This window comes from Rosa rugosa, chromosome 2 (genome assembly GCF_958449725.1).
Source record: "Rosa rugosa chromosome 2, drRosRugo1.1, whole genome shotgun sequence".
NCBI lineage: Eukaryota > Viridiplantae > Streptophyta > Magnoliopsida > Rosales > Rosaceae > Rosa > Rosa rugosa.
Genome location: NC_084821.1, coordinates 62,259,350 through 62,272,523, shown reverse-complemented (window position 1 = coordinate 62,272,523; position 13,174 = coordinate 62,259,350). Strand labels below are relative to the sequence as shown.

Below are 13,174 nucleotides of genomic sequence, written 5' to 3'. Positions count from 1 at the left end.
AAGTGAATCCAATTCTTGTTCAAAGATTCAAAGCAATCAACCATTTTTGTTCTTTCTGTGGTTCTTCATCATTATCATTTACATTCATGCAAAGGACCCCATCATCATCAAGATTATGGATTAAGTCCATCTTTGAGCACTGTTCAGTGGTCCAGAAACTAATGCAATTCAACAATGTGAGCTGGATTTAAACTATACCAGCCGGCAATCTCCTTCAATTTCATAATAATTGTGATTTAAAGAATTATATCCTAGCTTACGAATAAATACCACTTAGTCCAGAACCCGGACCACCGACCCTCTTTATACCTCGCAATCAAAGTGGTGGTTGGTTCCATTATCTTACAAGAAGTAATAGCATCACTATACAAATTTAAATGAGGCACTGTTGCTTGACAATTTGTATATGGTTTCCGAAAATGATTTGAAAGCAACTTTAGGTGGATTCGATTCCCATTAAATTCAGATCTAATCGACATTCGAGATTTTATAAAAGTACATAAGACTTGACATATTCTATGTAAAATATTATCAAAAATATCACAAATTAGATTCAAACAAAATAGATATTAAACTGATTTTCGTTTTCTTTTAAACTTCACGACGATAGTTTAGTGTCTCTCTCACATAATCAATGTGGTATGAGACAGCATCTGATGTATGTGCCTTCTGGCCTTTAGTTAATGAAGCTATCCTTTTATCAAAAAAAAAAAAACATCTACCTATCCAAGATCGAGTCCCCAATATTGTTTAATAATAATGTGTATTATATTATCACATATATTAAATAACATACATACAGTTTAGTGATAAGTCATTTCTGTCCAACAAAATATCAATAAAGATTTCAAATTCAAAAATTATCTCCAACATCAAACTGATGTGATACATACTAAATCAGGAGAATTTTATGAAATGTGTCCTAATAATCACCCATCAAACCCAAACTTCTCAGAAATGGAACTAATCAAACAGCTCAAAACCTGATCTACCTTTAATTAGTTTATTTACATATACATGAAAAACATATAATTAGCAAATAGCAGTGGAAAATTAAAGGGAAAAAAAAAAAAACAGAGATCCGACGAACCCGTGATTATTGCGTCATCACCAAGCTTCAGCAAGGAGGAGGAGATGAAGCTTTGCGCTTTCGGTACCTCAAGAGATAAACAAAAGCGGAGGCCACAAATAGAACGACACCTGTAATCCCACAAACCAAGCTCACCACCACCAGCACGTCCCTCACGTGATCCTTCCCCCGGCCACGTGCGTTCACTCCCTCCCACCACGACGTGTCGTTCGAGTTCATAGCCTTCGGCAATGCCACCCCTCCCGACTCTCCTCCCCCTCCCCCACCTCCTCCTCCGCTGAAGAACGTCTTCGCCTCCTCCGGCGCCGCCGACGTGTTCCCCGCCGGCGTGTACACGAGGCCGTGATCAGACGGCCGCAGCTCCCGGGCTTCCGATCCTATCGCCATCACCATCACCATCACCATCACCAAAGCCGGGATCGTTGCGCTGAGTTTTACTGAACCCGCCATCTCTCTCTTCATCTGTATTCTTCAGACGCGAACGGTGAAGTTTTAGAAGAGTGGTGGGGAGCTGGGAAGTGGGTTTTTGGGGGAGATATGGAGAAACTGTGGGGGGGGCTTGTGGTCTGTTGTCGGAGACTGGAAACCAGTGAGGGCGAGAAGAAGAGAAGTGTGTATATATATATATATATGATGAGTGGGAGTGATATAATATATTGATTGATGTTGGAACAGAGGTTCCTTTTCCTCCTAATATCGCCGTTTGGTTTTTTGTCGACTAATAGTAGACTAGAGACTACTACAACAACAACCATTGAGCTCTCGCACTCCACCAACCTGGAAAGCACGTACGCGTTGCACACGGTTTTTTTACTTTTTATGGCTCAGTTAAAACTTAAAAGTTGAGAAATTCTTGTGATTGAAAATTTTTGGTGGGAAATGGGAGTATTTTATGTGTTTAAAGTTACTATGAGATTATAAGCGATGACTTCATTTTGTTATATAATTGATCAAATACTTGATGTTTAGGGTTATGGGGATCGATATATTTTTTTTCTTTAAACAAGATGGAGAGAATTGAAACGATATTCCTCACAAAGTTGCTATATTTGAATCTCATATATTGTCTGTGAGCATGGTCTCTTTATGTGATTAAATGATGAGCTTTTTGGCTCATGTGGTATTGAAAGAAATTTCAATGTAACCATATTTATTTTAATGTTTTGGTTTTATATTTTCTCAATGTATTTTTCTTAAAAAAAAAAGCAAAGATTTTTCTAGCATGATCGAATTATAGACTCAAAGTCTTCGACTCTTATTAGAAATAAAAAGATAAACTTGAATAAAAATGAGGCTTAATTTGCAACCATAAATCTTAAGTACGTAGACTGCAACAGTAATTACACTATAGTTGGGAGGATGAAATTACCTAATTGAAGAGGGTAAATGTTTAGTTATTCTATTGAATAGGTACGTAACAGAAAGAGTCAACGGTGGGTGGGCATGATGTAACTTGTTGCAACTTTTTGTTTGTGTCATGGTGAAGCTTGTGCTTTGTATAAAGGGCGGTTGTTTTGGGTCTCATCATATAAAGTTGGGGTTTCGGAAGGAAAAGAATAGTCTTATTTCATCTATGACCTAAAAGTAAAGGAGTAAATTATCATGTGACTCATCCTTCAATTATTCATCTGAGTATGAAAGAACATATGCGTTATGGCGCTTTATATCCGGACTCGACTTAGAGGTTAAGTTTCATAGATCTTATAATTAATATTTCCTTGGATTCTCAGATCATCTTCAAACTTGAATAATTAACACTTGACCTTTTGGAGTTGGGTATAGCGTCCTATTCAATTTCATTAGTGGAAGAATTAAGTTACACTAACTAAATACAATTGTCAAATACAAGCTCTTACAAAAAAATTTTTTAGAAATTAAAAAGTTCATGTTATACAAAACTACAAGATGAACAAGCACAAAAGAGAAAACTTTACTGCTTAAACGAACGCTCTCCCTGCGTGATATGAGTTTAGGCCGACCCATTGGCAATGTTCGATTGATGTTAGCCGGTTCTCTCCAATATTAGAGATTGTTTGCTAGGATTTGTTGGTTTCACGGCTCACTAATGACAGTGGTCAAATTATTCATCTGAGTCATGGAATTATCATTAAAATCATTAGTACGATTGAGCACAGCAGTTCAAAAAATTCTTGTAATGTCTAAACGTAAAAATTCTTTGCATGGAATTTGTAAAGTAATTTTTTTTTTTTTGTGTAAGAGTAATAATTAAATATCAGATGGCTAATGCATCGATCTTTCAACTGTCTTAGATGAGTTATAAGAAACTAAATATAAGGAACTAAAGAAGGAAAAAAGATTGAAAATTAGTACTGCTTACATGTGTTTTTCTTGTTTATCATTAATCCTATCTTGACTCGATCGTTATACAAAAAGTCAAAACTCAAACTGTTTAAACCTGGCTTTGGAGCTCGAACATGATAAGATAACTTGTCTTGTTTTCTTTTGGTCGTAATTATATCATGATAATTGGCTATCTGAAACAACGTACATATGATTAGATAACTGGATATCTCATCTTCCAATGAGTGGCAATGACATTTTTGCTCTCTACTAGCTCCATAATCACACACACAGAGCTTAGAGCTTCAAAAAATCACAGTCGACTCCCCATATATAGAAATGGGTAATTACTCAGAGGCACACATTTGCCACTGCCTGAGCCTCCTATCCACTCTCCGGCGCAACTCCGTGGTCACCGTCGCCGGAAACCGGCGAAAGACCGGCAAGGAGTTCGTGGACGGCGTCATGGGTCTGGCCCAGGGCCTGCTCCAACTGGGACTCCAGTCCGGTGACGTCGTCTCCATTGCTGCCTTCAACAGGTTGTTTACTTTGCTACCAAGTACTAAACTTTAAGATTAATTTCCAAAGAAGTACTAATCTTTGGTTTTGTTGCGATCATTAGTGAGTTGTATTTGGAGTGGTTACTTGCAATTGCATATGTTGGTGCTATAGCCGCTCCTCTTAATTACAGATGGGTAAGTAGTAAATTCCAAGCTGTAATATAATGGTTCTTACTGTTACTGCATCTGAGATATCACCAAATTAACCCTCTGCAGAGTTATGAAGAGGCGGTTTTGGCAATGGAGGTGGTGAGGCCTGCAATGCTGGTTTCTGATGATAGCTGTGTATCATGGTATTCTAAGCTTCAACAGAATGATATTCCTTCTCTAAGGTGGCATGTTTTGCTGGATCCTTCCTCGGATTTTGTAACGACTTCGAATGTTAATGGTGTGTTCCTATGTTATGCAGTTTCAATCAAATTCATGACCACATTATCACAGAGCCTTGTTTGATTTTGCTAATTGAGTTTAATGTGTTACTTACTCTGCATTGTTTGTTTGGCCAGTATTAACTACTGAAACAATTAGAAAGCAATCTGGGAGGGATGCATCATTGGATTACTGTTGGGCACCTGAGGGTGCTGTTATCATTTGCTTCACTTCTGGTATGAACTCTCTCTAGTTTTTCTATCTGGTCTTATATATTTAGATCCTGATTTTGAGATAGTGCGGCATCAATAACATTTATATGTAATTTGTTGTTTTGATAACTTGATTGATGCCATATTGGAGTTTAAAACTTTGATTGCATATTTATAGCAATTGAAAATTGTGTAAAGTTGATCGATCAACTCATGAGGAATTGCATGGAACCAAATCACAAACAAATGATATGCAGCGTATCAAATGCTAACCCTTAGCTAGAGGATTTTGTCTTACTAAAAGGTCTTTCATAATTATGTCCCAAAATAGAAAGGACATAGTTTAGAAGAGAATTCTGTTTTGATTATGTATGTCCTACACAGGAACCTCAGGAAGGCCAAAGGGGGTTGCCATAAGCCATTCAGCCTTTATAGTACAGTCCCTAGCAAAAATTGCGGTCGTTGGCTACGGTGAGGAAGATGTATGCATTGTGTGCTTTATATAGCTATGTAATATCAAAAGTGTGTACTACTGATATTTGGATTTGAATTCAGCGTAGAAGTAGCAGAGTTGAACCACAAATCTGATTAGGTGAAGGAATTGAATGAGCTTTGAATGTATAAATGTGTGGTTATTTGCAGGTGTATTTGCATACTGCTCCACTCTGCCATATTGGTGGTTTGTCATCGGCACTAGCAATGCTTACGGTTGGAGCATGCCATGTATTTATACCTAAATTCGATGCTAAATCTGCCATCGAAGCCATAGGACAACACAATGTGACTTCTCTAATCACCGTCCCTGCCATGATGGCCGATTTAGTTTCTACATTCAGGTAAATAATCAGTGTGCTTTGGATAGTAGCATTTTAATTCATAGTGTTGAAACAGAGTGATTTAACCGTGCTCAGGGGAAATGATACATCTAAATGCATAGAGACTGTCAAGAAGATATTAAATGGAGGTGGAGGTTTGTCAATTGAGCTCACCAAAGCTGCCTCCAAATTGTTCCCAAAAGCTAAGCTTCTCTCAGCTTATGGTGAGTCCCTCATGTATGGTCGTTTAATCGGCAAGAATCTCAACCAGTCTTACAAATTTGCTCTTGTGGCTTTGTAGGGATGACGGAAACGTGCTCTTCACTGACCTTCATGACCCTGTATGACCCGAAAGTCGATCAAAGAAAATCGCACTCAGTAGATCAAACAAGAGGTATTTGTGTTGGCAAGCCTGCTCCTCATGTAGAGTTGAAGATCTGCACCGATGGGTCTTCTGATGTGGGGAGGATATTAACTAGAGGACCTCATGTGATGCTTAGATACTGGAATGGAAGTCTCGCAAATGCAGCTGCAGGGTCCAGCAATGGAGTTTGGCTTGACACAGGTGACATTGGATTCATTGATGACTATGGTAACGTATGGCTTATAGGACGAGCAAATGGTCGAATCAAGAGTGGAGGGGAGAACATTTACCCTGAAGAGGTGATCATCACACACATTGACTATGTGCACAAGTTACCATGACCACAGATGGGAATTTCATCGTATGCAGCCATTGTATATAATGTTTCATGTAGAAGATTTCATGTTCATTCTTTACCACTTAAGATGCAGTGAAAGTTGTTCAATGATACAGGTAGAGAGAACCCTATTACGACATCCAGGAGTCACCGGCGTTGTTGTTGTGGGAATTCCAGACGCTCGTCTCACGGAAATGGTTGTTGCTTGTGTTCAAATAAGAGAAAACTGGCAATGGGTGAATACCAAAGTGTTTGCAAATCAAATGCTTCACATTTCCAGTGAGATCCTTTTGCGATACTGTAAAGAAAAGAATTTGACTGGGTATCTCTCTCTTGAAATCTATGATTCTTTGCTATTCAGATTCCTCAAATCCATGTACTATTACTATATGGTGGTTTACGTGCTCTTTATCAATCTTTTGCAGGTTTAAAATACCAAAGAAGTTCATTGTATGGAAGAAGCCATTTCCGCTCACAACGACTGGAAAAATAAGAAGAGACCAAATTCGGGGAGATGCTATGTTGCATCTGCAATATTTGATCAGTCATTTATGATTCCCTTTTCTACCTTCTCATTGTTAAATGAAGGTAAAAATACACTATTTTCATGATTGGAATCATGACCTCATTCAAAATTGGGATTTTTGTTGTGCAACTAAAATGAAATTAAAAACATGGGGAATTTATGCTAAGATTAATCAGACGAAATGAACATGTAACTATGCTATGTAAAAAGCCAAAATATCTATTGAGCTGGCAGACTGGCACATGTACAAAACAGACCATAAACCTATACGAAACAGGTGAAACTTGAAACAAAAATTCCTAGGGTATGGAAGAGGAGAACTTGTGCTTTACAACAGACGAGGGTTTGACCTCGGCAACTAGACAAAAAGGACTGTAAAGAAGATTATATTTCACCTAAACCAAGCTCACCAAGTGCACTGCCAGTACTGGTAGCAACTATTTGCATCCCTTTCTCTTCAGCAAATTTGCTTCTGCAAAAGGTTTGGCATCACATATAGGAATTATAGTTCTCATCAGACTCCAGCTCTTTCAAGCATTTCCTTAGCATTTGCTTCTGTAACATAAAAATGCAGAACGATTAAGCATAGGAACCAACAATATCAAAAACAACTATGGATCATATTATATCAAATGACATGGTTAGAAGAGAGAGAACATTACCAAGTCAAAGGGCAGATCAAACAGATCTAATTTCTGCACTTAATTCCCTTCTTACCAGCTTCAAGATCTCAGTTATCTGAAAAAGCAAGAGAAAAGGCTGGATTAATACAGATCTTTTTTCTTTACATATATACACACAACTGGGACTTTAACAGTGATACTAGTATGTTAATTAAGTTCATAACCTATTTGCTCTAGATTTATGTAAATTTAGTTATACTTTAGTTACTATTATTTAATGTAAATGAGATGCATATCATCATGTAAATGTAGTGCATAATTTCAGTAAACAAAGATGTTTTTTCATCTAATCTCAAAGTTCGTTATCAGGCACCACTACATTCACCTTATGTCATACATTTTCATCTGTGCCTATTAGATTAGTTGATGAATTACTCATTAGTTTTACTATTTTTTTCATAGTTTTTATATTTTAAGTTTTCATGGTTTCCATTGATTTCTACCAATATTTCTATGGATATCAAATACATGCAATAGTATCTCCACTAACACCAACATTTTCATCCTGGTACACGGTCCCCTAAAATATAGAACGCATAGAGCTAACATGATCACGGGGAATAGAAGAAAGTGTCTTACTCCAGGATAATGCTGCAATATTGGTGAATAATGATCAAGGGCAATGTATATTTTTTCAACAAGATTCAACAGAGTGTCCACCTCATCCCCCAAAAGATCAACCTGAAATCCAAGGGTATGTACATTATATACACTTCAAAGATAAAATAGCATAGCTAAGTGATTTAGAGGATATACATGACTTGTTGCATGTAAGAGGCAAGCATGCAGATAATAGGTAATTAGGTATACAAATTCAGTCTTTTTAATCTACTTTAATCCATCACATATATATTACCAAGAAGTTCCTAAATGCTTAGGAAATTAGATAAAAAATAGCCAAGTCATGGTACATGTTCAAAGATAATACTAAATAGTACAAAACTAAAGCTTAATACTGGTAAGGAAGGCTATGTGTGTGTGTGTGTGTAACTACGTATATATATTACCATTAAGTTACTTAATGGAACCTAAGAGAAGTATTTTAAAAGATGGCCATGTGATAGTAGATGTTCAAAGACAACCTGAAATAATACAAAACTAGGGCTTTACACTGAAATGGAAGGCATATTGTGGCAAATGAGGAAAGATAACTCCCAATCGCATATCAAACAGTGCGTCTCAATTATATGCAATCAATTCAGTTCCCTGAGTTCCATAGCATGCAACAGAAATACAAGGCCAAGAGATAAAGTTGAAATACTATACATACCTCAGCTTCAGCTTTCTCAAGGTCAGAACATTTCTTTTCAAATCTCTGCTTGTACAGCAATCCTCGTCTTACAAGTACATCAGCTTTTTGTTTAAGCAAATGTGATTGAGAAGTCAAACTTTTCAACCTGAAAACACGACCATGCAAATAAAATCAGAACTCTACAACAAAATCAGAACTTTACAACTGCCATGAAAACAGAATTTCTCAAGTCTTGTAATTCAATCTAAAAGTCAATCAGAACTTTACAAACAAAACAGAATTCAAACCATGAAAATGAAAAATGAAGCACCAGACGATGGAGACATCACATCCTCAACATGTATTTTTCCTTTGCACTGTAAAACCCCTTGTATACTTATTCCTATCTAATGACCCTGCCGGCTCAATTTTCTGGGTATGCCAATGCATTTTAAAAGATAAAGGCACTAAGGTTGAGTTAAAACATACGTAGGTGTTGCTCATATATCAAGCCTTCAAATTAAAAAATTTCAAGGTAACTTCATTGGATTGATGTATTCTACGTGGAAAAGATAAAGAGTCGACATATTTGGCCAACTAAGACCAAATAGTGAACAAAGACCAAGGGAAACTGATGCAGAAGTGGAGAGAAAACACAGTAGAAGAAAGAACCTAAAGTGGGGGTAAACTTGATTTAGAACTTCTCCAATGAACATACTGAAATCTCATATCCTATTATAATAAAGCCTATCAAAATAGGCCATCCATAAATAATCAACAGGAGTCAATGTAAAAATTGTCAAACTTTCTGGATTCCATCCTAAAACGTTGTTACCTGATTAAACAAATTGGCCTGATACATAACAGTTCTACCTACATACCTACCTCTTTCCAGGTACTCAAAAAATCAGAGAACTATCTAAAATACATGTCTGGACATGTGGCTTTGAATGTAGGGAAGTCTCAAGAAACATACAAGACTGTAGGATCAATTTTATATACAGAATTACAGCACAAAAGGCATAGACAAGAAAAGCATTCAAAGATAACAAAAGCTGTGCAAAGTACCTCGAACATTTTCCTGAAATATCTCGTGTCACTCTACATTCGAAATCAGCAAACGCTTTCAATAATCCACTGACATAGACAGCTATTGATTCAAATTGTTCACTAAGCTCCCTTTCTTTTGCTTCGAACAGAGATACAGCATTCTGCTTCTCTTGGTCGACATCAAGAAGCCTCCTTCTATCTTCCTCAACTTGCCTCAACTCTTTCACTGCTGCTTCAAGTTTTTGTTCTAATTTACATATGTCTGCCTTGTGTCTTTCATTTTGCTCCAACGCTTCAACCAAATCACGCTTTGCAGCATTTGACTCTTCAACGCTTTCTGAAATCAATTTCTGATGTTGACACATCTCACCCCTTAAATTTTCAACCTCTTGAGCAGCTAATTCATATCTTTCTTTTTCGTTTGCCAATGCAGCTGCTGCATCTCGTGCCAACTGCTCCCTTTCTTCTCCCAGAAAAAGTACTTCTTGCTGTAATCTCACTTTGTTTGCAACCTCCACTTCTAATTGTTTTTTCTTTTCTCGTTTGTCCATCTCCTGCAAAACCCGAAGTTCACATTCCTCGATATATTTAATGTTCAGTTCATTGAGTTTCTCCTCAGCATTCTTCAAAGCATCTTTGAATATAACACCACATAGTTCTTGTGTGATGATGAACTCCATATTCAAATCTTCCAATTCACATCTGGTAGCAGGTTCAGCTTCATGAAAAGCTTCTTTGAATTTGCTTTTGTAAATTTCATGCATAATACTATTCTCCACCTGTGACTCTTCAGCAATACATTTAATCTCATCCACCACTTCCTTGACAATAACAGCAAATAAATCTTCACCAATTAAAGCTTCAATACGCGCATCTTCCATAGCTGCTTTAATAATTCCAGCTGTTTTCGATAACTTTGCCTCAGCCAGAGAGTGTTGTGACAGGTTCTCTGCAGCTTCAGAAACTTGTAGTGAAAGGCACTTAATTTCTCTCTTCTTATCCTCAAGCAAATCTCTGAGTTGGTGGTTTTCTGAGAGGAGTGATTCCACTCTATCTTTCAAGCTGCTGAGACTTTCTTCATTGCTGCCAAATGTATGAGGAAGCAATATAGCTACTTCCCCCTTTTCTACAAGAATTTCATCTACTTTAGAAATCACCTCAGAGATTCTCTTTCTCAACATATCCAACTCCTTATTCTTCTTTAATGTTAGAGAGGGTCTCCTTTCTCTCAGCAATTCCCTCCTGTGGCTGAAATGCTGCTCGGTCAGATCTCGTATTTTTAACTCATGGTCTCTCTTCAATTTAGTAATCTCATTCTTACAGTGGCTTATCAATTCATCTTTTGACATATGCGTAAGCAAGGCAGGATCCAAATGTTCTTTCATATTTATTTCTAACTCATCATGTATACCATTTTCTTCCCAAAGAGACGAAGATGATGATGCTGATGGTGATAGTGTTGTTGCTGTTGTTGTTATTGCTGATGGTAATGATGATGCTGATTTAAGATTGTTCAATACCTCGCGGTAAGAACCGGCACCCTTTTTACCATTGCTACTCTCTTCTTCACCTTCCAAGGATCCATGAGAAGATAGCTGCCCATTGTCAGAGACAGATAGTGATTTAGAAATAGCATCTAATTCATCACGTATACTTGATATCCCTTTGATCCTTCCATCCCAGTTCACATTTTTTGCACCATAAAAGCAATCCCGCATGTTTTCTTCAACGCTCCAAATACAATTCCTCATCACAAGCGCTTCAATTTCTCCTTCAATTTTTTCTTTAAACTCCTGCTCCACCTGCCACTCATATACTGATGCCTTTGACAAGTGAACCATTTCTTCCACCTGTTGATAGACATTTTCTATTGTAGTCTTTAGACTATCCAAGGTTCTATCCACATCCCACCTGTCAGATACTTTATCTTGCAGTATGTCACCCAAACCAGAACTGGAACAAATCCTCTTCATTGAATTACGCCCTCTTATGCTATCAATTTCTTTTTTGAGCTTCTTGAATTCCTCATTAGTAGTCCCTCTTAAGTGGACCAAAGTTTCTGCTATTCTATCATGCCCAGCAACAGCTTCAAGGGAAGTAGGCTGCTGCATTCGATCTTTGCTACCCATATGAGTAAGTCCGTGTTGGGTACCTCTTGACTCTCGGAGCATTACTAAAGACCCCGAGAATTCGTTCTCATCAACACCCACGTGATAAATATGTAACATTTCCTTCAATTTAATCACCTCTTGTTCTTTCTGAGCAATTTTCTCAGCTGCCTCTTCTGTTACTGCATTCACCATACCCTTGATGACCGAGTCACTCACCATCCTTGATATGGTCAACCGTTCGTTGATATCTTCCATGTAGGAGTCCAAATCCTCAAGAAGATCAACATCTGGATTCTCACTTTCTTTCACACTATAATTATGCTGACCATTGCATGATTCAAAACCATTACGCATGACCTCTAAACTCTCCATCCCACCATTGCACGACTTAACATCATTATCCATGACTTTTAAACGCTCCATAGCCTCTACTGTTCTTCACATATATCGAAATAACATCACCACCAAGTACCAAATTACAGAAAACCAATCACTAACTTAAGCCACCAGAACCACCAAAATACCATGCACACTCACAAAACTGCAAACATTCAGAAAACAAAAACATAAGCACACCCAGAGATAATCATGAATCAGATTAAACAAAGAAGCCCCAATAACTCTAATCCTTTCTACTCAAAATGTGAACCAAATTACAAAGACCCTCTTGGGGGCCAACCAAAACAATAGATTCAATTCTAGTCATTTCATTTCCATCAGCCTTTGCCCATCTTAAAAATTTCTCCTTTTTAGTTTTTCTCACCAACCAACCAAACACAGCACAAACACAACTGAAGCTCAAACACCAAAATGAACTATAAATTTCAGCTCTTTACTATTTTCTCTGACAGCCCAACTTGAGCTTCCACTAAACTAATTTCAGACAAGAACAAAAGAGCAATTTAAACAACCCAAAATGCCAGAGCCATAAAGCCACTTACTTGCAGTGAAGAAGCTGAATCCGGTGATGGAGCTACCCTCGGCCAAAATCAACGGTCAGGGCGTGTTTGAAATCCCGAGATGATCGTTGGATTCGGGAAAAGCTGCTTTCTTTGCACAGAAAGGTTTTCTGATTTTCTGGGGGTTTCTGGTTAGGGTTTATGGAGGAAGATGATTCTGGGTTATTGGATTTGGTGAGCGGGAGAGGGATTGGAAGCACTTGGCCCCCAAATACTGTTCCAAATTACGGGAATTGCCCCTGCCCTGACTTTTGCCTTGGAATTGCTGCGTCAATTTTGGGAAGTCCTGTCCCGTGACGTCAGCGTATAAAAAATTTGTTTGTATTGGTCCTCCGACTCCTCCCTATTATTATCCCAAACAAAATAGCACAAAATTGCCATATATCCATTCTTCCCCATTGCAAATTTTACTTTTAAGTAGAAAATCATCAAGTTGTTCTACTCTTGAGTAATTAGATTAGCTCATTATTACAAATATTTTGTAAGTCGATGGTTTTTGAGTTCTAACACAATTTTCAGCTCGGAATTTCAATACTCCAAAATATCGTAAAATTTTTATAAAATTA

General features: G+C 37.5%; 3 protein-coding genes across 4 annotated transcripts; 1 reads left to right on the top strand and 2 right to left on the bottom strand.

The window, feature by feature from the left end:
• Positions 1-833: 833 nt before the first annotated feature.
• On the bottom strand, positions 834-1,822 carry LOC133732836 (uncharacterized). Its single transcript, XM_062160421.1, has one exon. It carries the CDS (start codon positions 1,550-1,552, stop codon positions 1,118-1,120), a length of 435 nt encoding a protein of 144 aa, XP_062016405.1. The 5' UTR covers positions 1,553-1,822; the 3' UTR covers positions 834-1,117.
• A 1,696-nt stretch (positions 1,823-3,518) lies between these two features.
• LOC133729142 (2-succinylbenzoate--CoA ligase, chloroplastic/peroxisomal) lies at positions 3,519-7,914 on the top strand. 2 transcript variants are annotated; one of them, XM_062156624.1, is made up of 11 exons: positions 3,530-3,930; positions 4,014-4,086; positions 4,168-4,339; positions 4,458-4,556; positions 4,917-5,014; positions 5,175-5,368; positions 5,444-5,571; positions 5,649-6,010; positions 6,165-6,370; positions 6,474-6,636; positions 7,789-7,914. In XM_062156624.1, the coding sequence occupies exons 1-10, from the start codon at positions 3,731-3,733 to the stop codon at positions 6,601-6,603; spliced, it is 1,662 nt and encodes a 553-aa protein (XP_062012608.1). In that variant the 5' UTR covers positions 3,530-3,730; the 3' UTR covers positions 6,604-6,636; positions 7,789-7,914. The 2 variants fall into 2 exon arrangements, with proteins under 2 accessions (XP_062012609.1, XP_062012608.1); XM_062156625.1 differs by lacking the exons at positions 6,474-6,636; positions 7,789-7,914 and having other exon boundaries at positions 3,519-3,930; positions 5,649-6,072; positions 6,165-6,304.
• LOC133729141 (WPP domain-associated protein) lies at positions 6,771-12,823 on the bottom strand. Its single transcript, XM_062156623.1, has 6 exons — positions 12,591-12,823; positions 9,557-12,190; positions 8,528-8,654; positions 7,837-7,938; positions 7,237-7,312; positions 6,771-7,129 (listed from the first exon to the last, which is right to left on the bottom strand). Exons 2-5 carry the CDS (start codon positions 12,070-12,072, stop codon positions 7,253-7,255), a joined length of 2,805 nt encoding a protein of 934 aa, XP_062012607.1. The 5' UTR covers positions 12,073-12,190; positions 12,591-12,823; the 3' UTR covers positions 6,771-7,129; positions 7,237-7,252.
• Positions 12,824-13,174: the final 351 nt, after the last annotated feature.